Source organism: Acomys russatus, chromosome 25 (assembly GCF_903995435.1).
Source record: "Acomys russatus chromosome 25, mAcoRus1.1, whole genome shotgun sequence".
In the NCBI taxonomy this organism is placed as follows: Eukaryota; Metazoa; Chordata; class Mammalia; order Rodentia; family Muridae; genus Acomys; species Acomys russatus.
Window position 1 is genome coordinate 30,493,829 of NC_067161.1, and position 22,728 is coordinate 30,516,556.

The window sequence follows — 22,728 nt, forward strand, 5'->3', positions numbered from 1 at the left end:
GCTCTTCACATGAGGACACGTGCTCTAAAGAGATGCCTGCCTTGCCTTGCATGAGGAAACGTGGAACCAGCGCTTTAGACTCTATGGTATAGACACTTTACATTGCATCAGGCCATTTCTGGGAAAACCTATCCTGAGAGAACAAGCTAACCTTTCTGGGACAAATTATCAGTTAGAAAACCCAACACTCACTCTCTCTCTCTCTCTCTCTCTCTCTCTCTCTCTCTCTCTCTCTCATATTCTAAAGCCTTCAGGTTCATTATATGTACTCTCAAAATGTGTACACGTTCTTATTAACCTTAAAGAGCTGAATTGGTTTCCTGACGGATAAAACATTCATCAGTAGGGAACATGACATAGTTTATGATAAGTAAGTCCTCCTATTCACTTCGTGGGTACAGATTTTGAAATATAGGTAAACTTTAAACTTGCATGTTTGACTCTTCCAAAATCAGAACAAACCCTCAGAGTGATGATAACGAGCCTGAGGTACAGGAGTGAGAAAGTATACCTGTCTGCCCTTCTGGTTACCTCTCCAGATGAATCACAGGTCACTGGATCTCAAACATGCTTCTTGAGTCCCACCCCAGACTGAAACTTGCATTTGAAATGAAAAAAATAAATACAATTGCACTTCTTTCTGATATGATGAACAGAATCCACTAAGCTGTCATTCAATCCCCACATTCTGGAAAATGCTATCTCCTCCCTCCCCTCCTTTCATCAAAAAAGGAAAAAAAAATCCTCAGCAACTAGACCTTGATAGAGGCAGACAAGAAGAGGAAGAGGATATGCTGGTGTGCGTGTGTGTGTGTGCGTGCGTGTGTGTGTGTGTGTGTGTGTGTGTGTGTGTTTGTAAGATGAACCAACTACCTTTAATAGGGATAACAAAAGAAAAAATGTCTGCGTGTTTCTGAGTGCATGTGTTGCGGGTGGCAGGAAAGAGACACTCACCTTTCAACAGGTTTCCTGAAGGAAAACAAATTCAACACAGACACTCAGTGGGAGAACTTCTACCAAAATAATTTCATTGTTCTTTTCCTGTGCTTTCACTCACTAGGTGAAAGAGGACAGGAAGTAGCTGTTCTTTAGAAAGCTGATCTCCTCCTGCAGCTGCACCAGCCTTTCAGGCAGGCTGTGGGTGTTTACACCACCCTGGGTACTCTATTTTAGGCAGTGTAACTCAGATGAACAGCCTCTTCTTATGAGGAGAGAGTTGAGGAAAATAATAAATATTTGAGGTGATAGATGCACCATTTTCCACAATCTGATCATTATATATTGTATATATTAAATATTATACTCCATCCCATAAATGTATATAATTATCAAAGTTAATGAGATGGCGGTGATGGGGGGACAGAACAAGCATCTGAGTGGATCAGAACTAGAAGCCACTCACTGATAGCTCCTTGCACCGTCCCCCCTTAGTCATCTGTCTCTCACCTGCCTTGCAGAACTGCCTCCCACTGACCACACAGGAGATTAATACAAAGCCAAAGTAAGGAACTCTCATGAAAGCGCACAAATGCCCGCTCTGGATCCAGAGTCCCCAAGCTTACAATTAAAGCTACCAAAAAGGGAGCTTGAAGACAGTAGCAGCTCCAGGGTCAGTGGAGACACAGAGAAGAAATCTACCTACATACCCACCCTCTGGGACAGTCAGATCTCAGAAATATAGAAATTTAATGTTCTATCTTCATGTTTTATCACCTAACCCTTGTAATCCCCAGAAACCATGATAGGACCTCTGCTTGTGCCTATTCCCTCGGGTCCTCTCTGAAACTATGGTCCAAGCAAGTCCTTTCTTTGCTCTCACAAAGTCAGTTTATGTCTATTGGTTGCCCATGATACATAGAGAATTTGGTGAGCTATCATACTTGAATCAAATGTGAGCACTGGCTAGGTGCTGTGGTCCACACTGTAATCCAAGCACTTAGAAAGCTGAGGCAGGGGGATAGAAAGTTCAAGTCCAACCTGAGGTACTGTGTGGGCTCAATTTCCTTAACAACTGTACTTTATTATGAACTTATTAAATGAGCGTACCTCCCTTATAACCTGACTAGCCTAAATAAGAGGAAAAGGAGATTAAGGAAAACAAGAATTAAACCTAGGTATCAGTTCCTAGGAACAATTCTCCTGGTATAGTCAGCATGATTTTAGCAGACCAGCAAGCCCATCAAAGTTGCTGCTGGAACCTGGAGCAACCAGGACCTGGAGCCTCAGCCAGAGCCCAAAGCCTTGAAGCCTTCCCTGGAGCAGTTCTCTTTAGGAGCGTATCAAAGTGGAGTGAAGATCATCCAAACAATACCAAGTCCCAACAAAAAGCTCAGCCTCCTGTTTTGGGCTCATTTATGTTATCCTCTCAGTCTGTTAAAGGATGTTTTTCAGTTGGCAACAACCATACTCCCCCATGAGGTGGTTCGACTTCTAAGTGGAAAAACATCCTGCTCCCTCACATCTAAGTGGTAAACATCCTGCTCACTTCCCCATTCCACACTTGGGATTTAATTGAGGGGTTGCTTACAGTTTCAGAGGCTTAGTCCATCATCATCGTGGCAGGGAGCATAGCAGCAGACAGGCATGGTGCTAGAGAAGTAGCTCAGAACTACATTCTGATTCAAAAGCAGAGAGGGAGGGGGGAGGGAAGGGGGAGGGAGAGAGAGGGAGAGAGGGAGGGAAGGAGGGGAGAGGGAGAGATGGGGAGAGAGGGAGGGAAGGGGGAGAGGGAGAGGGAGGAAGAGACAGACAGACAGACAGACAGACAGACTGGTCCTGTGTAGGCTTTTGAAACTACAAAGCCCACCTTGATTGACACACTTCCTCCAGAAAGCCAGTATCTATTCCAACAAAGCCACATCTCCTAATCCATCTTCTAATCCTTCTCAAGTAGTAACACTCCCTGGTGATTAAGCATTCAAATATATGAAGCTATGAGGCTATTCTCATTCAACCCACCACAGGTACATAGCCAGGCTCTGGAGGAACAAAATAAAATAAGAAAAGAAGGCGAAAAGGCGGGTGCTGAACACAAGCCTGACCCTCAGAAGTTTATAAACTAGAGGGAAGAGAAGACCTACATCCATACTCACAAAACTGTATATAGTATCTGTTCTTCATGATATATATATATATATATATATATATATATATATATATATATATATATATATACACATACACACACACACACACAAAATCAGACAATGAAAAATAATAAGAGTAATAAATAGAGTTATGGATAGAGTCAAGCTGAATAATGAAGATGGGAATAAAAACTGTATCTGAGTATACTTTATTTTATATACACAATATTTATTTATTTTTAGTCTTTTATGCAAGAGGATTCCAAGATGGCAGTGCCTAGCAATATGGTATCTTAGTAGCAGAAGATCAGAAGCTGGACTTGGCTGCTGATTCCAAAATGCCAACATCTATGTTTCCCAGATGAGAGGAGGCAACCCAGGATCTAGGGACTCAGAGTTACAGGCCACTGGGCATGGCTCCCAAGTCTAAGAGACACACATAGTCCTATGCTCCTAGCATCTGGCACATTCCACCTACCCAAACCCAACTCCTGAGCTTGAGTTCCCTGGAGACACAGCTCCAGCATCTGGACACCAGACTCCTTCTACCTCCTCAAAGATAGCTCCCAGACACCAGGAACACTGGATATCAGCCTTCAGTCCACAGTTCTGCCCATGCCCCATGAACTACAACTGGACAAGAGGAGCATACAGGATGCGGTTACAAGGTGGTGGCACCCAGCAGAGTTTGAGCAGTAGGAGTGCAGTGACTGCTGAAGGAGCATGCCGCTGACTCTAAAGTGTCAGCACTCATTCATGTTTCCCCTGAGAGAGGTGAGGATTTCAGCTGCCAGACATGCATAGTACCACCTTCAGACCTCCCGGCTACTCCTGACATCCTGAGGATGACTCTGGCTTCCAGAGAAGTGCAGATCCAGCCTTAAGTTCACAGCTGTAGTAGCCACAGGGTCACACGGGTTAAAAGCCCACACACGAATTTCTTACCTATAGGTCCAACTGGGACACAACCAGTAGAGAAGAGCTATAGGCTTTTTGAGGAGATCCAGCCCCCAGCCCATGACCCAGGGCTCTCTCTGCATGCCCGAGAAGCCCAGCAAGCTCCATAAACAACTAGACAATGCCAGGGACAACCAGATGGCTAAAAGCCAGCATAAGAACACAAGTAACAAAAGCCAAGACAATATGGCACCACTGGACTCTACCTATTCTAAGACAGTAAGCTAGGGATACCATAACACATGTGAAACACAGGAAAATCACCTTAAATCTATGCTTATGAAAATGGTAGAGGCCTTTAAAGAGGAAACAAATAAAACCATCAAATAAATACAAAGGAAAATACAATCAAACAAGTGAAGGAAATGAAAAAAAAAATGATTCAAGACCTGAAAATGGAAATAGAATAAACAAAGAAAACACAAACTGAGGAAATCACAGAGCTGGATAACTTAGGGAAGAGACCAGGAACCAGAGAGGTAAGCATCATCAACAGAACAAAAAAGATGGAGGAGAGAATATCAGGCTTAGAAGATACGATTGAAAACAATCAATACATCTGTCAAAAATATATAAATTAAAATATTCTTGATAGAAAACATCCAAGAAATCAAGGACACAATGAAAAGATGAAACCTAAGAATAATAGAATAGAAGAAAGAGAAGCCCAGCTCCAAGGATTGGAAAATATTTTCAACAAAATCATAAAAGAATATTTACCCAATCTAAAGAATGATGCTTTTAAACATACAAGAGGCTTACAGAAAACCAAATAGGTTAGACCAGAAAATTACTTCCACCACATAATAATCAAAACACTAAATGTACAGAACAAAATAATTAAAAGCTGCAAGGGAAAAATGCCAAGTAACATATAAAGGCAGACCTATCAGAATCATACCTGACTTCTCAACAGAGACTCAAAAAGCCAGAAGGGCCTGTACAGATATCGTATAGACCTTAAGAGACTACATATGTCAGCCCAGACTACTATACCCAGCAAACTTTCAATAACCATAGATGGAGAAAACAAGATATTCCATGACAAAACCAAATTTGAACAGTATTTATGCACAAACCCAGCCCTAAGGAAGACACTAGAAGGAAACTTACAACCCAAGGAAGTTAACTACATCCAAGAAAACACAGAATATAAATAAGTTCACTACAAAAAAAAAAAAAAATCACAAGAAGACAAGTACACAAACACTATCACCATCAACATCATAATAAAAGGAACTAACAATCAATTGTCATTAATATCTCTCAACAGCTATGGACTCAACTCTCCAATAAAAAGACACAGGTAAACAGAATGGATGCATAAACAGGACCCAACATTCTACTGCCTACAAGAAACACACCTAAGCAACAAAGATAAACATCACCTCAGAGTAAAAGGCTAGAAAAAGATTTTCTAAGCAAACAAACCCAAGAAGCAAGCTGGAGTAGCCATCCTAATATCCAATAAAATAGACTTTCAACCAAAATTAATAAAAAGATATGGGGAATGGCACTTCATACTCATCAAAAGAAAAATGTACCAAGAGGGCATCTCAATACTGAACATCTATGCCCAAAATACAAAGGCCTTAACATTTGTAAATGAAACATTGAAGCTCAAATAATTAATTGTAGGAGACTTCAGCTGCACATGGTGGTGTATGCCTGTAATTCCAGCTCTCAGGGAGGCAAAGATAGGCAGATATCTATGAGTTTGAGGCCAGCCTAGTCTACAAAGTGAGTCCAGGATAGCCAAAACTACACAGAGAAACCCTGTCTCCAAAACAAAACAAAACAGTAGGAAACTTCCAACACTATATTCACACCAATGGAGAGATAGATCACTGAGACAAAAACCAAATAGAGAAGTCATGAAACTAACAGATATCATTGTAGTGGATGTAAACATGTTTTTGTTTTGATCCCAAGTGCGGGATGTGAAATAGACTTGTGTGAGGGTGTGCAGTGTTTTTCTGCTGGACAGACTTGTGAGAGAATAGGTGATGTTTGTGTATTAGAAGAGGAACCATGTCTTCTTGCAGGGACATGGTCTTGGCCAACGGATACACACACACACACACACACACACACACACACACACACACACACACACACCCCTCCAAACAAGAGGCTTTGTTTTTTTTTTTGTTTTTTTTTTTTTTTGGCTTTTTGTTTTGGCAATGCTTATTGTTTGGCTGTTTATTGCTCCATTTCAAGATACTTCTAGAGAGAACCACTCCAGAAAACTCCGTCATGTTCCAGGTTCCTGCTACTGTTGTTGCAGTCACCTTTGCTGAATTGTTGGTTTGCTGTTTAATGGGTCTGCTGAAATCCTGACTATGAAGTGTGGAATGACTCCAAGGAACTGAGTCTAAAAAGGTCTACTTCTCCTGTTCCTATTAACCTCTTATTTTTCTCCTATCTAGCATAAGTGGGTTGGAAGGGAGGTGTAAGCATTAAAGAACCCCAAATAAAGTAGATTTGAAAAAGGTCAAAGCCTACATGTCATGAATCAAATGGACCTAATAGATATCTATGGAACTTTTCATCCAAACGCAAAAGAATATACCTCCTTCTCAGCACCCACAGATCACCATGGATTAAAGCTGGGCTTCAACAACAACAGAAAACAAAAACAAAAACAAAAAACCCTACACTGAACAACTCCAAAATCACGGAAGAAAGAAAGAAAGAATTTAAAAACTTTCTAGAATTCAGTGAAAATGGAGCCAGAACATACACTCAGGGGTGAAATCAATAAATTAGAAACAAAGAGAATGATACAAAGAATTAATGAAAATAAGAGTTGTTTATTTGAGAAAATCAACAAGATAGACAAACACTTAGCCAAACTAATTAAAAGACAGAGAGACAATATACAAATTAACAAAATCAGAAATGAAAAGGGAGAGATAACAAAAGACACTGAGGAAATCCAAAGAATCATTAGGCCGTATTCCACAAAATTGGAAGATCCAAATGAAATGGCCAATCTTCTTGATAGATTCCACATACAAAAGTTAAATCAAGATCAGGCAAGCAAGTTAAATAGTCCTATAACCCTTAAGGAAATAGAAAAATCATTCAAAATCTTCCAAAACAAAATCCCAGAGCCAGATGGTTTCAGCACAGAATTCTATCAGACTTTCAAAGAAGATCATAATACCAATACTCCTTAAGCTATTCCACAAAATAGAAGAAATAGAAGAAACACTACCAAATTCATTCTATAAGACTGCAGTCACACTGATACCTAAACCACACAGAGACTCAACAAAGGGACTTTCAGACCGATTTCCCTTATAAACATTGATACAAAAGTACTGAACAAAATATTTGTAAACTGAATCCAAGAACACATCAAAAAATATCATCCACCAAGATCAAGTAGGATTCACCCCAGGCATGCAGGAGTGGTTCAATGTACAAAAATCCATCAACATAATCCACCATATAAACAAACTGAAAAAAAAAATCACATGTTTATCTCATTAGATTCTGAAAAAGCATTCAACAAAAATCCATCATCTGTTCATGTTGAAAGTCTTGGGGAGAACAGGCATACAAGGCACATACCTAAACAAAATAAAGGCAATAAGCAGCAAGCCTAGAGCTAGCACCAAATGAAGTGGAGAGAAACTTAAAGCCATCCTATGGAAATCAGGGACAAGACAAGGCTGCCCACTCTGTCCATATCTCTTCAATATAGTGCTTGAAGTCCTAGCTAGAGTAATAAGACAACTAGAGGAAATCAGGAGGATATACACTGTAAATAAAGAAGTCAAAGTATTGCTATTTGCAGATGATATGGTAGTATACATAAGTGGCCCCCAAAAATCCACCAGAGAACTTCTACATCTGATAATCACATTCATCAAAGTGGCTGGATACAAAATCAACTAAAAAAATCAGTAGTCCTCCTGCATACAAATGACAACTGGGCTGAGAAAGAAATTAGGGAAACTACACCCTTTACAACAGCCACAAATAATACCAAGCATATTGGTTGAACTCTAACCAAATGAGTGAAAGACCTTTATGACAAGAACTCAGTTCCTGAAGAAATAAAATGAAGATGACATCAGAAGATGGAAAGATCTTCCATGCTCATGGCTTGGCAGGATTAACATAGTAAAAATGGCCATCTTACCAAAAGCAATCTATAGATTCAATGCAACTCCCGTTAAAGTACCAACACAATTCTTTACAGACCGTGAAAGTTCAAACTTTATATTAAAAAACCCCTTAGAATAACAAAAACAATCTAATTCAATAAAAGAACCTCTGGCGGTATCTCCATCCCTGGATTTAAGCTGTACTACAGAGCAATACCAATAAAAACTGCATGGCACTGGCATAGAAACAGGTGCTTGATCAGTGGAATCTAATTGAAGACCCAGAAACAAACTCACACATCTATGGATGCTTGATATTTGACAAAGAGGCCAAACTCATACAATGGGAAAAAGAAAGCATCTTCAACAACTGGATGTCCATGTGGAGAAATGCAAATAGATCCATATTTATCACCCTGTACAAAACTCAAATCCAAGTGGATCAAAGACCTCAACATAAAACCAGGTACTCTAAATCTATTAGGAGAGAAACTGGGGGAGAGCCTTGACTCATTGGCACAGGAGACAACTTCCTAAACAGAACATCAGTAGCTCAGGCTCTACAATTAACAATTAATAAATGGGACCTCTTGAAACTGACAAGCTTTTGTAAGGCAAAGAACACTGTCAATAAAACAAAACAGCAACCTACCGATTGGGAAAAGATCTTCATTAACCCTGCATCTGACAAAGGGTTAATATCCAAAGTATATAAAGACCTCAAGAAATTATACACCAACAAACCAAATAATCTAATTAAAAAATGGAGTACAGAACTAAACAGAGAATTCTAAACAGAGAAATCTCTGTTGGCTAAGAAGCACTTAAATAAATGCTTAATGTCCTTAGTCATCAGGGAAATGAAAATCAAAACAATTCTGAGATTCCATCTTATCCATGTTAGAATGGCTAAGATCAAAAACTCAAATGACAGCACATGCTGGTGAGGATATAGGGAAAGGGGAACAGTCCTCCATTGCTTATGGGAGTACAAACTTGTACAATCACTTTGGAAATCACTCTGGTACTTTCTCAGAAAATTAGGAATAGCTCTACCTCAAACCCCAGCCATACCTCTCCGGGCCTTATACCCAAAAGGTGCTCTACCATACAACAAGCACACTTGCTCAACTATGTTCATAGCAGCTTTATTCATAATAGCAGAATCTGGAAACAACCTAAATGTCCCTCAACCAAAGAATGGATAAAGAAGCTGTTGTACATTCACATAAGAGTGCTACTCAGCTATTAAAAACAAAGAAATCATGAAATTCGAAGGAAATGGATGGAACTAGAAAAGATCATCCTGAGTGAGGTAATCCAGACACAGAAAGACACGCATGATATGTACTCACTTCTAAGCGGATTTTAACCATAGTGTAGAGGATAAACATTACAATTCACAGACCCAAAGAAGATAAGTAGCAGGGAGGATCCAACGGAGGATGCTTAAGCCTCACTCAGTAGTGGAAATAGAATAGACAGTGGGAGGGGTTGAAGAGAGGGGGTAAGTTAGGAGAGGGAGTGCAGAGATAAATGAGGGTGAAGATGAGGGTAGAGTGGGCACGGTAGGACAGAAGGCTTGCAGAGAGAAAAGAAACCATGGGCGGGGGCATCTCTGCTGGAGACTTGAGACAGGGTTGGCTTCTGGATGGATATGGATGGATATGGATGGATATGGATACTCTAGCTGAGACTCCTAGTAGCAGGGGTCATGGAGACTGAAGAGGACACCCTCTAACTAGACAGGACTCCTAGTGGAGGGAGGGGAACCACCAATCCACCCACAAACACTTTGACTCAATATTTACCCTGCTGATAAGATGTGCGATATAACGAAGAGCAGATATTGAGGGAATGTAAAAAAAATACCTGGCCTGACCTGAGACCCACCTTAATGGGAGAGAACCGACTATTGACATTATTAATGACACTCTGCTATGCTTGCAGATGGGAGACTATCATAGCTGTCCTCTCAGAGGCTCCAACCAGAAGTGGATTGAAACAGATGCAGAGACTCACAGCCAAAAAACCAAAAAAACAAAACAAAACAAAAAAACAAAAAACTACTGGACAAAGCATAGGGAGTCTTGTGGAAAAGTGGGGGGAATGATAGAAGGACCTGAAGCTGGTGCAAGCTTCACAAGACCAACAGAGACAACTGACCAGGGCCTAGAGGGGTTTTTTTTTAAGAGACTGAAGCACCAACCAAGGACCAAGCATGGACTGGCCCTAGGTCCTTTACCAGATGTGGCTGATGGGCAGTTCAGTCTTCATGCGGGTCCCCTAGTAAGGGAAGTAGGGGCTGTCTCTGACATGGACTCTGTAGCCTGCTTCTTGATCACTTCACTTAGTTGGGATTGCCTAGGCAGGCCACAGGGGAAGTGGATGTGCTCAGTCATGGTGTGACTTGATGGGCTAGCATGGGTTGATGGGGGCACTCCTTTTTTTAAGACTAGGGGAAGCGGGAGTGGGAAGAGGGAGGAAGGGTGGTGGGACTGGGAGGAGAGGAGGAAGGGGGGCTACAATCAGGTTGTAAAGTGAATAAATAAATTAATTAAAGAAAAGAAACAAAAATTTTTATGCAATTAGAAACAAAGAAAATATCCAGCTGTTATGGGTACGATGTTAATATGTATCAGTATAATTTACCAAGAGAAAAATTAATGGTTATGTAGGATGCAAGCACAGCTGTCCAGTGTGCCCTATGGCAGAAGCCATGAAGGCTATCCAAGTCCTAGGCCTGGCTTCTTGATGGCCACAGGGCAGGACCTAGCAGGGATATTAGTTTGAGGAGCTGTAGTGTGCAGGGCCAGAGGATGAGGAATGACCATGACAGCAGCATCACAGTCTAGATTTTGAATGGCAGTTCACTGGGATGGTGGCTCTGGCTTCTCCTGGAGTGAGACTGCTTTTGCTGCACTGATGCAGCTTTGCTTTAAGATGGACCTGTACCTGCTAGCACCAAGGGTATGGCATCTCTGTTGTGTGGGAATTACTGTCACTGTCTTCTCCACCTTCCATTTCAGAGATGCTTTCCAGAGACAAGATGGGTGGGGCTTGGGGAGGCGGATAAGCAAACAAATTGGAGTCAACAGCAGTGAGAAGAGGATGGATAAAGTCAACACCCTGAAAGAAGATGACGGTAGTGTCTTGACCAGAATGAAGAACACAGCACTTCAAAGAGAATGATGGAGAGAAGGAATGGAACAAGACAACAGACATAACAGCATAAGAGGACGGATGAACGCAGCATGGCACAGTATGGCAATCTACTTCCTGGTAGCCTAGGAGAAGCTGGGGTTGCTCATCATCGTACAGAAGTAAGAACAGAACACCAAACAGGCCTGAACCTTTGCCTCTGTGGGGCCCGGTTAGAAGCTCTATATCCACAAGGAGCTGATGGGCACAATGACTTCCACCTCTTTAAAGAAGGAATTAAACCCATGTGGGAGTATGGTGCAGATAAAAGTGGGGACACGTGAATTTTGCTGCAGAAAGGCTTAGCTTTCCATCTCATTCTGGCCATATTGGGAAGCACTTCTATGTTGCTGTGGACCCTTCATGTTCTTTTCTCTTTTTAAAAAAATATTTATTTATTTATTATGTATACAGTGCTCTGCCTGCATGTACATCTGCAGGCCAGAAGAGGGCACCAGATCACATTATAGATGGTTGTGAGCCACCATGTGGTTGCTGGGAATTGAACTCATAACCTCTGTGCCATCTCTCCAACCCCAGTCCGTGCACTTTAAAATAGACATTACCTCAACATGGACTCACACTCCCAGGGATCAAGCAACCAGAGCCTGAATCTGTGATGTGATGCAGGGAGCACTCACCCTGCCTCTCAACACCATCACGGAATACAGAAAGTGCCAATAGCACTGAAATACCAAGCAGTCTAGGCTCAATGGCACCTTTTGTAGAAGCAGGAATCAAATGTGATGATGTGATCACATGTTTCCAGGTTGAGCCATTTTTGCCACTGCTGCTACTGAGGACTCATGATTGGTTGATGTGCTACGTGGAAGGTCCATCTGTCCTGCATGAAAGGAACTGGAAGAGCAGGTGGTGCTTTAATGATGGACTGGCCAGATACAGCAGCTAACCTTGCCTAACCATGCCAAGTTATTTGAACATACAAATAATTTTTTCATACAATATATTCTGATCACAATTTCCCTTCCCCCAACTCCTCCCAGAATCTCTATATCTTGCCATCCGCACGAACCCATATTTCCTCTCTCATTAGAGAACAAAGAGGCAACTAAAACAAACAAACAAACAAACAAACAAATTGGAACAGAACAAAACAGAAAAAAAAGAGCCAAAGAAAAAGCATAAGAAACATATACAGAGGCAGAGAAGAGACATACATACTCACAAACATGGGAAGGCCCTAAAACACAAGATTATATATATTACATATGTCTCTCTCTCCCTTCCTCCCTCTTTTCCTCCCTCTCTCTCTCTCTCTCTCTCTCTCTCTCTCTCTCTCTCTCTCTGTCACACACACACACACACACACACACACACACACACACAGTGGGGGCATGACAGCCAGCTCTAACCTAATGGCACTGTGTTATTGCCTGCTGTAGCCCAGTCAATTAGTGACACTTCTCCCCAGAGTGCTCAGACCTGTGTCATAATTTACACATAACTCCCTTGTGATGGCTAAAGAAAGTTAATGTGCTACCAGGTATCTCTTAAGGGCCACTGACCTTTGCCCTGGAATACCCGTGAGGACCTAGTGGCCTACAGGAGAGACAAGAGTAGGATAATGATGTTCCACTTTCTGTTTTTGTAAACTCACTTACCGCAGTGGAACTAGGATAACATGATTTTTTTATTACTATACAACAGGAAAGAGAAACAACTCAGGGCTATAAAACGATTTTCTTGCCCAGTTACGAAGTTCAAAGATAATTGTAATGTACTCCTTAGATATCCATCTTTATAAACCCTTCCTTTAGCCCTCTTTGGCATGGCATGTTGGTTACTTCTAAGGCTGCTGTCCTTCTGTTAGCAGTGAGAATAAACTCATTTAATCCAAATTAAGCCTAAGTCTGCTTTCCCAGTGAATTCGAAAATTCCTCCCCAAATACCATTGAGTTCATCCTGTGTTGGTCATCTACTATAGGAATGAGACCTGCCCTTTGTGTGGTTTGGATTCCCAGGGAAGACTCAGTTGGAAAACAGATTTGTCCTTTGTGGGTGTTTGTTGATTAGAGATAGCTTCTGTGTTTGGGATGGGGCCTTGCATCCACTTCCCCTTTCAGCATCGAGACCTCATCTGGCTTAGGCTGGGTAGGCCCTGTGCGTGCTGCTACAGTCTCTGTGTGTTTATATGTGCACCAGGCCAATTGTGTCTAGAAGGCCTAGTTTTGCTGGTGTCTTCCTCACTGGCTCTTAAAACCTTTTCACCTCTTCAGGAAAGTTCCTGAGGGACCCAAAACATATGGAGGTGTCTGGCAGTGTTTGGGTGACACTCACCCCCATGCCACCATCTTGTGGATGTGAGTGCTATTCTTTCCCCCTCCTGCTAAGGTTAGACATTCCTCAAGGGTAGGGCTGTGTTCAGGGCCCACATCTTCTCTGCCTTTCAGTCATGGTTGGTAGATAGAGGATAACCTCATGAAGGCAACGAAAGGACAGGTGTGGTTTGTGGTTGCTGGGAGTGATTGAGGGGAGGCACATAGGTAAAGAGAGACTCCTTGGCAGCAGGGGGTTTGGAGGGTTGCGGGTGTATGAGGGTGGAGGGGCAGAGCTGAGAAAAAGTGTTGAAATGGGGAAGGAAGTAGAACACCAGGGAGGTTTCTCCATATTCCTGTTAAGGCCCTATGGCCTTTCCTGATGGGTTTCTTCATTGGGTTCCCACTGGCCTTGTTTGAGCCACTTTAAGTTTCTTTAATTGCAAGCCTGGGAGTTCCAATGGCAGGGCTGGAGTCTGTGGGCTCTCTTGGGAGACACTGGCTTCACTTTCCTACTTAGTGTCTGTGTTAAGTACCTGTGTGGGCAGTGGGGGATAATTCTGTGACTCAAGTGAGAGACTGGTATCTTGTAGACTGGGCAAGCATGAGTGGGTAAGCTCTGATGTCCACAGACTGACTCTGTCACATCTTTCCATCATTTCCTTGACTAAAGTCTCCCTTCTCTTTTTTTCTGCTTTTGTTAGGATGGGATGGATGCCTGTCTGAGCCCTACTATCTGAACCAGAGAGGTGCAGAAGCTAATGAGTGTACATAGCCTGGTCGAGGGTTCATGGGAAGAGAACCGAGGAAGGAGATCAGAGCTAGGGGCATACACATCCTCTAACCCCTCTCCACCAGTAAATACAACAGAAGAAGGATGAAATAAATGTGAAGTGAGGCATTTCTTCAAAGGGCATTTCTGCCAATGTCTCCCTGCCTAACAGAGGACCCACCAAGAGGTGAGTGAGGGTCACTCTCTTTAGTATTCTCCATCTCATCACGGCAGGTCTCATTGCTGGCTGTTGATCGACTTCTTCCTTCTAATGTGCTTATCAGTGTTTCTGCTTTAGGTTGTCTGGTACTGCTAGAATGCTTATTTTTTTTTTTTTTTTTGTAATGTTTTAAAACGTCATTCGCTAATCTTTAGAAAGTGTTAAAATCACATTCTAACATTAATTACAATTATGAAATTGGATTCTTACTCCTGGTTTGTGTAACAGATTGTAGTTGATAAAGTATACTGGCTATATATTCCACTAGGAACACAAGTAGACCTCTTTGGTTATCACTGTATTTTCCAGGACAAAGATAGACCAGGGCATATAGTAGGTGCTTAAGTATTTTGGTAATTAGTAAGTAATCAATTATAAACAAATTGTGATAATAATCTCAACATTTTCATTTGAACTCATGGCAATAACTACATCGTCTAATTCTGATAAATACAGGCGATAGATAGATGATAGGTAAATAGACAGACAGACAGACAGACAAACATATTAAATCCAGTAGCATCTTCTCTTAAACCAATTGCTGGTTAGTCCTAATAAAATTGTTCCACTGAGGATAAAAAAAAAAATTGCTTGTTTTTGTTTTCTCCTTTTTAAAGGAGGAGACCCACTTTAGTGTAATGTCTCTCCCCCTTGCTCCCCCTGTGAAGTCAGGCAGCTCCTTTTATGTGGCTATTTCTAGGAAGAAAAAGGAAATAATTATATAAGAAACCAGTTTCATTTAAAGGTTGATCTTAGAGGAAAATACATGTAAAATTCTAGAGGAAAAAAAAATCACGAGTTGTTTTGTATAACAAATAGTCACCCAGCAAGTATTTACTGGCACCATAATACAAATGCCACTGTCATAGGAGTCTGGGCGTCTTCTTACAAGCTGAAGTCATATCTGGAAACACAGGTTGCAGTTGGGAAAGTAGAAACAAATCAGAAGAATAGAATGGAAGGCAGAATTCCCTGTACTTCTGCCTGCTATGAAAACTGAAGGCAGGAGAGATGAGGATGGAGGAAGGATTTCTTTTCTCTGTATTCATGGTGGTCTTTACTGAGAAGGTGAGGAGAGTAAACAAGGAGAGCTTTTTTGTGAGGAGGGAAGAACAAGTGTCTTCAGAGACTCTGTGACTGGGGTGAGCCCATGGTGTGGGGAGAACTGCAGGCCTGGTGAGTCAAGGGAATCCCAGGGAATGCTGAAGGAAAGGTCTGGATGGTTAGGGAGAAGCCATTGCTAAAACTCTCACTTTGCTTCCGGAAGCACTTTGGTTTTTGTTCTTTCAGGACTGGCTTCACTTCAGTGATATTTGTCCACATGCTGGGGTGGGAATCAAGTGCAGGCTCAGCCAAGCTAACATCTGACGGCAGAGTACATGGTGTGACTAGGTAGGAGCTAGTGTGCAAGAAGTATTTAGGGGATGGTCTGATCACATAAGGAGCCTGTGGCTTCTGATGGTTGGGATACGTGCTTGGAGAAAGAAAGTCATCAAAGTTGGCTGAAATGATATGATTCAGGCAACTAGATGGAGCAACTAACACCTGTGCTGGGAAGGTGGCAAAGATGGGTGTTTTTTCCGGGGAAGACTAACAGTGGCTCCATTTTTCCACTTTAGGAAATTCTGGTCCAAGGAAACCATCTAGGATAGAGAAAGAAATATTGTTTTTCAGTTTATAGTGTAAGAGAGTTTGGGAGGGGAGGAGAGGTAGGAGGGGTGTATGTGGCCTAATGCCTCCACTTCCTATCAGGTTCTCAGCACACAAGAGGAACTTTTGTGAGCACTGAAGGAGACCCAAGTTATTTTCTTGGTTGAGCTTAAGACCAATAAAGCTAAGCAGGTATTTTAAGGTTATAGGGACAGTAAATCATTTGTATAGAGAACCTCATTCCTGGGTATCGTTGTTTGGAGAATACCTGAGAACATATTTTAGCATGTCAGACGTGTTCTGTTCTGTGCAGAAATGGATGTTGTGGCAACTTCTTGGTCCGATACAGTCCATCTTAATTTATGGAGTTACCCCAGGTCTTTCTATCCAAAGAGCCCAATATCCTAGGTAATTGCTTCATTCCACCCTTGCAGTGGGTTAGGTGGACAGGAATACAACAGCAAATGAACACCCTAGAGGCACAACTGCCATGCATTTGTGAAGACCGGCTTTGTGTTCTATAAATAGCCGAGGCTATTTCCTATGTTGCCATTCATTTTCTCATCAACAAAGAAATTGTGTAACAAATCGCTGTGCTTGGGTGGAAAACAAGATCCCCTAAATCAAAGGAGGGGGATTTCTGCTTTCAGAACTTGGAATTTTTAGTCATATGTTTCATCTGCATTACCTTATTCAGCCATCCATGTTCACTGAGGTCATGCTATGTACTAAATGGCTCCCCAAGGGCTGCCAGATGCTGCTGTGAACAACAGATGATGTTTATCTTCCAGTGAGAAGCTACAGGTATTAAAATAGAAAAACAAGCATTTATGCAGTCAAATGAGTAAATGAGGTGACTGCAAAATACTTAGATTTTTAACATGTTTTTTTTTCATCTCTAGAGAACTTGGTGCTTCAGTAAAGATAGGGATGGGTTAGAGACAGGGGTGTGGGCAAAAAAGCCTGCCTCAGGGACAAGCTCCGCAGAGTGAAAGACCAAAGAAGCAGATGTGACCAGGTTGAGGATATTCAAGGAAGCCCAGTGAACATCGTGGAAGAGTGTGTACTGCAAGACACTAGTGGGTGCAGATGTACACTCACATATGCCTGGAGGGTCTTGTTTGTCTGCAAGGATTTCATTTGTATCACACTAGTTTGGGAAGTCACTGATATATTTCCAGCAGGAGTTTTTTTTAGTCATTTCACACATTAGTAGAATTATAAGCGCTATGGTGGATAGCGAGGGATAATTAGATTCTGAGAGACCTTGACTCGAGAATCAAAACGTTTTCAGATGGCTTGAATCTTGATCGAATGTTTGAAAGAACTATTGGAATAAAAAAATTCTAAGACCTTTGGCTTGAATGAATTAAAGGTTCAGGAATGAAGCCAAGCATGGAGACTCATTCCTGTTTTTCAGCACTAGGAAAGGGGAGGTAGGATGATTGCTTTACAGTCAAGGCTAACTTAAGCTACATAGTGAGTTTCCAGGCTAGCATAGGGCTTAAGGCAAGACCCTATCTCAAAGACAAACAAAACAACAAACCATGAAAAGACTAAAGAACATCCTAAGATACACACACACACACACACACACACACACACACACACACACACATCCCAACACACATATATACATATATAAATATACACATACATATATATATATATAGTGTGTGCGTGCATGTGCACACATGCACGAGCATCTACATGTGCCTGTTGTGCGTGTCCTCAGAGGTCAGAGTAGAGCATTGAATCCCATGGAGGCAGAGTTACAGGCAGATGTGAGTTGACTAAGGTGGGTTCTTGAAACTGAGCTCCTGACCTCTGAAATAGCCACAAATGGTCTTAGCCACTGAGCCAGTTTTTCCAGGCTCCCATCCCCAAGTCTTTTTTTCTTCCATTACAGTATAAGTTCTCTTTGACTAGGACATCGACTCTAGTGTTAAAGTGTGATCCAGCTATTTAAAGTCAGTTGCTATATGACAAAGCCAGGATACTGCTGGCTGAAGGATTGTCCAATAATTCTGTGACTCAACAAAAGTGGATGCTATTGTTCTTGGTAAAGATGTATACAGATATAAACAGGAAATATAATTCTATGAACTAGCAAAGACTGCATCGTGTGCTTGCGCGTGCACGCGCGCGCACGTGTGTGTATGTGTGGGCGTTGGGGTGTGTGAAAGACTATTGTTCTGTATGTTGCAAAGCAAATGTTAATTTTTGGTGAATCACAAAATCTGCATCTCACTGAAGAAGAATTAAAAAAAAAAAAAAAAACAAAGATATACCACTTCCTGTCAGAAGATCTCTGTCTATTTTTAGGTGACTGTGAATCATTGAGCCATGGGAATATGGCTGAACGAATCATCTGTTGATGGGTTCATCCTCTTAGGCATCTTCTCCCAGAGCCAAACCGATCTTCTCCTCTTCTCTGTGGTCATGCTGGTCTTCACAGCGGCACTCTGCGGGAATGTGCTGCTCATCCTCCTCATCTACAGTGACCCCCGACTTCATACTCCTATGTACTTCTTCCTCAGCCAGCTCTCCCTCATGGACCTCATGTTGGTCTGTGACATTGTGCCAAAGATGGCAGCCAACTTCCTGTCTGGTGGGAAGTCCATCTCCTTTGCCGGTTGTGGCATACAGATTGGATTTTTCGTCTCTCTTGTGGGATCTGAGGGGCTCTTGCTGGGACTCATGGCCTATGACCGCTATGTGGCTATTAGCCACCCACTTCACTATCCAGTCCTCATGAGTCAGAGGGTCTGTCTGCAGATTGCCGGGAGCTCGTGGGCTTTTGGGATCCTGGATGGAATGACTCAGATGGTAGCAGCCATGAGCCTGCCCTACTGTGGCTCGAGGGAAGTGGACCACTTCTTCTGCGAGGTGCCAGCTCTGCTGAAGCTGGCTTGTGCTGACACATCCCTTTTCGACACCCTGCTTTTTGCTTGCTGTGTCTTTATGCTGCTCCTGCCCTTCTCCGTCATTGTGGCCTCCTATGCTCGCATCCTGGGGGCCGTGCTCCGGATGCACTCTGCTCAATCCAGGAAGAAGGCTCTGGCCACCTGTTCCTCCCACCTGACAGCCGTCTCTCTCTTCTACGGGGCAGCCATGTTCATCTACCTGAGGCCAAGGCGATATCGGGCTCCTAGCCATGACAAAGTTGTCTCAATCTTCTACACAGTTCTGACTCCGATGCTCAACCCCCTCATTTATAGCTTAAGAAACAGGGACGTGATGGGGGCACTGAAGAAAGGGCTGGACCACTGCAAGATTGGCAGCCAGCACTCAAAAGCCATGGTCTAGTGTCTGGCTACCACCTGTTGTTGGCATATCGTTGATAAGTCCTCTTTGTTTTGTGAATCTCTCTTTCCTTATAGACAAAAAGAATAATGACACTGGCCCTCCCTCACTAGGATTTTGAAAGGAGCACTTGATATGAATCTGAAACCTGAGAGGGGTTCATTGCTTCACTATTATTGTCATTATTGATTGATTATAACACCCTTGAATTAAATTTACTCTATTTCTTAATTATTCTTGGTAATACCTAGGTTTTTTTTTATTGAGTGCTTACTATGGACTGGAATTGTCTTATTCTATTATTATTATCATCATCATCATCATCATCATCATTATTATTGTTTTAATTGAGGTAGGAAGAACCTCAATTGTTGTTTGTTTTGAGTTTTTAAGACAGGGTTTCTCTGTGTAACAGACGAGGCTGTCCTGGAACTCACTTAGTAGACTACCTGGCCTTGACCTCACAGAGTGCTCTGCTTCCGCCCACCCCACACCTCCGCCCAAGTGCTGGGATTAAAAATGTTCAGCACCATGCCTCACTCTGTTCAGGATTATTTAATAGGTAATTTAGAATAAGAAATGGCCCTGTTGGAAACATGGTCAGGAACAGACAGGGGTAAGAAGCATTCATGCTTGACCATCCTTATGTCCTTCACACAGTCCAGATGCCCTGCTTTGCAAGGAGGGTCTTGCCTTACATTAAGATAGTTCTTCTCATATTAATGATATATAAAATAATGAGATATAACAAAATAAAACAATCAAGATACTCTCATAGGTATTCTCAGAAGATCATATCACAGTCAGTTCTAAATTCTGTCAGACTATCAGAAAATCCACAATAGAAATGAATGGTCAACAGGGTACTAGGACAAACCAATTGTCAACAGCACCACATCCTGAGATGTGGGCCTGTTCACCTGTTCATATGCTCTATGAGACCAAGTACCAACAGTCCCCATCCCCACCCACAAGAGCTTAGAGAAAACACACAAGAAGGTTGGTTTTTGTTTTTGTTTTCGTTGTTGTTTTAAAGAGTGAAATTACAAGAAGGAGAGCCAGTTTACAATCAGAGTTTCAGTTGCTAATCATATTGTGTGATTTTCCAACTCACTCAGATTGGTCAGTGTAGGATGTACAATAGATGTCCTTATCTTTTTGGACCAAGAGATCTACAGATGTGTTAACTTGCCTATGTTTTTATGACGCTCCTCCTGAATGGCGCTTGGCTAACAGCCACTATTCCCATTTGTTTGGTGCCTCCTGTGTGGGGGAGACACCTTCTAAAGAGGCATGTTTGTCTAGACAGTGTTGGGCATGAATGGCCCTGTTTCAAAAACCCCTCAAAACAGAGTCCACTGTGAGAATACAGAGACTGTGAAGACTTTCATAGAGGGAAAAGATTCAGGATTCTTTTCACAACAAAATTGCAAATCAAAATTATCCTGTGTTTTTACATAGATTTTTAATGAAAATAAGGTGTCCTCATATATTTGCACAATGGTGAAGACTCATCTTTTTCTACTATCAGCACAATTGAGCACTGCTACAGTGATCTTCTCGCTCCAGAAGAGGCAAAGGATGAGCCCTCCGGCCTCCACAGAGAAGGTTTGTTTCTCTGGAGTTGGCGATAAGTGAGGCCAAAAGAAAACACTGATTGGAACTCGTGCCTCATTTTTCCATTATTCCCAATAATCAGGGACTTAGATATATATGGTCCCTCCTTCTTTTCAAAAAGCTCTTCCATATTAAGAAGAGCTATGGCATCATTTGCTGCAGTGTCAAGAAAGAGATTCTGTAAATAGTAAGTCTTATTGTAGTAAAATTGAGCGGCCAATGGTCCACCAGAAAGAAGTCTGATATATTTTAACAGCTTTTCCACTAAGGACTCATCGTTATCTTCTGCAAACAAATGGGGAAGCCTAAGGTGTACCTTGAATTCATTCACAGACATGTTAAAATCCTTGGCTATTTTTTCTAATGAGTCATCATCCAGCCCAAAGTAAGACCTGTAGAGTTTGAATGTTTGATCCAGATCCTCTATGGCATCTCTGATCACGCCAAGAAAAGGAATGGTGGCCATTGCTCCAGCCTTCAGGGCCTCTAGGTAGACTTTCTGCTTCAGGGAATCTCTCTTCTTGTAAATGATGTCCTCAGAAACACTTTTCAAAGACAACAAGAAGATGTGGCGCTTGTAAGGTGGCAGATCCCCTAGGAGTTTGGTCTCCATCTTTGGGAAGTCATAGTCAGACACATCAAAGTTAGAGACCAAGAAGACCGGAGGCTTAGTGCCGAGAGCTTCCTGAAGATGCTTAGAACGGTCACCTCGAATTTTTATCAGGACATTCTCCTTGTTGAAAGTCTTAGGTTTACTCTTCTGTTCATTACCCAAGTCATTGTCTATCTTGGCTGGGACAAAGTAGAAATTAATCTCCATCTTTGCAATGGCTTTGGCCAGTTGTGCATCATTTTCTTTGAAGCGTGTAGCTGAGATGATAATGAAGAAGTCATATTCATGAAACTTCATTTCTGTTAGATAGGTTTCTGGTGGGAAGGCAGTGGACCCTATGCCAGGCAGGTCCCATATTGTCACGTTGGGAAGCTTTGGGTGTGGGTATGGGGTTCTCTTCATGGTTGTCTCTACCGGTCCAGTGGTGGCTGCACCTTCTTCTTCTTCCGGCCCCACCCCCCCTCAGGGCATTGATGAACATGGACTTCCCTGAACCTGTTTCTCCTGTCACAGCAATGCTCAGAGGAGCATATCTCTATATCACTCAGTGCATTGTTGATCACAGAAAGTGCTTCCTGGACCTCATTTTTCTCTATGTAGGATTTAATCAGGGTGATGTGTTTTTCGGAGATGATTTTGCTTTCCCTCTCAAAATTCTTAAAGAACGCATCAAAGCTGGAGGCCCAAGCCATGGCTCTGGATGGTAGGAGCTGAATGGAACAGAGAGGAGAGAAATTGTAAATGTTATGCAAAGCTGACAAAGCCTTCACGTTTGCTGTTACAGGAAACAGGACCCTACCCTGTCTTAGATCAGAGCGAGAGTTGCCTTTCTTCCCTTCTCTTGGTTGCTGCTTTTTCTGCTGACCTGGACATAAGAGACCTCTGTGCTCAGGTTTTACTTCCTCCTAGGAA

The 22,728-nt window shown here is 42.2% G+C and overlaps 2 protein-coding genes and 1 pseudogene across 2 annotated transcripts in view; 1 reads left to right on the top strand and 2 right to left on the bottom strand.

Annotated features, from left to right (window-relative positions):
- The window catches only part of LOC127208739 (T-cell-specific guanine nucleotide triphosphate-binding protein 2-like), a 65,288-nt gene that overhangs the window by 37,906 nt on the left and 4,654 nt on the right, over positions 1-22,728 (bottom strand). The gene's annotated exons all lie outside the window — the stretch shown is intronic.
- LOC127208742 (olfactory receptor 56) lies at positions 18,627-19,667 on the top strand. The gene has a single exon (XM_051168305.1). The coding sequence runs from the start codon at positions 18,627-18,629 to the stop codon at positions 19,587-19,589; it is 963 nt and encodes a 320-aa protein (XP_051024262.1). The 3' UTR covers positions 19,590-19,667.
- On the bottom strand, positions 21,269-22,522 carry LOC127208740 (T-cell-specific guanine nucleotide triphosphate-binding protein 2-like; annotated as a pseudogene).

What these genes read in the sequence shown, in the direction of transcription:
- LOC127208742 (XM_051168305.1), top strand. Translation starts at nt 18,627, where the DNA reads ATGGGAATATGGCTGAACGAATCATCTGTTGATGGGTTCATCCTCTTA.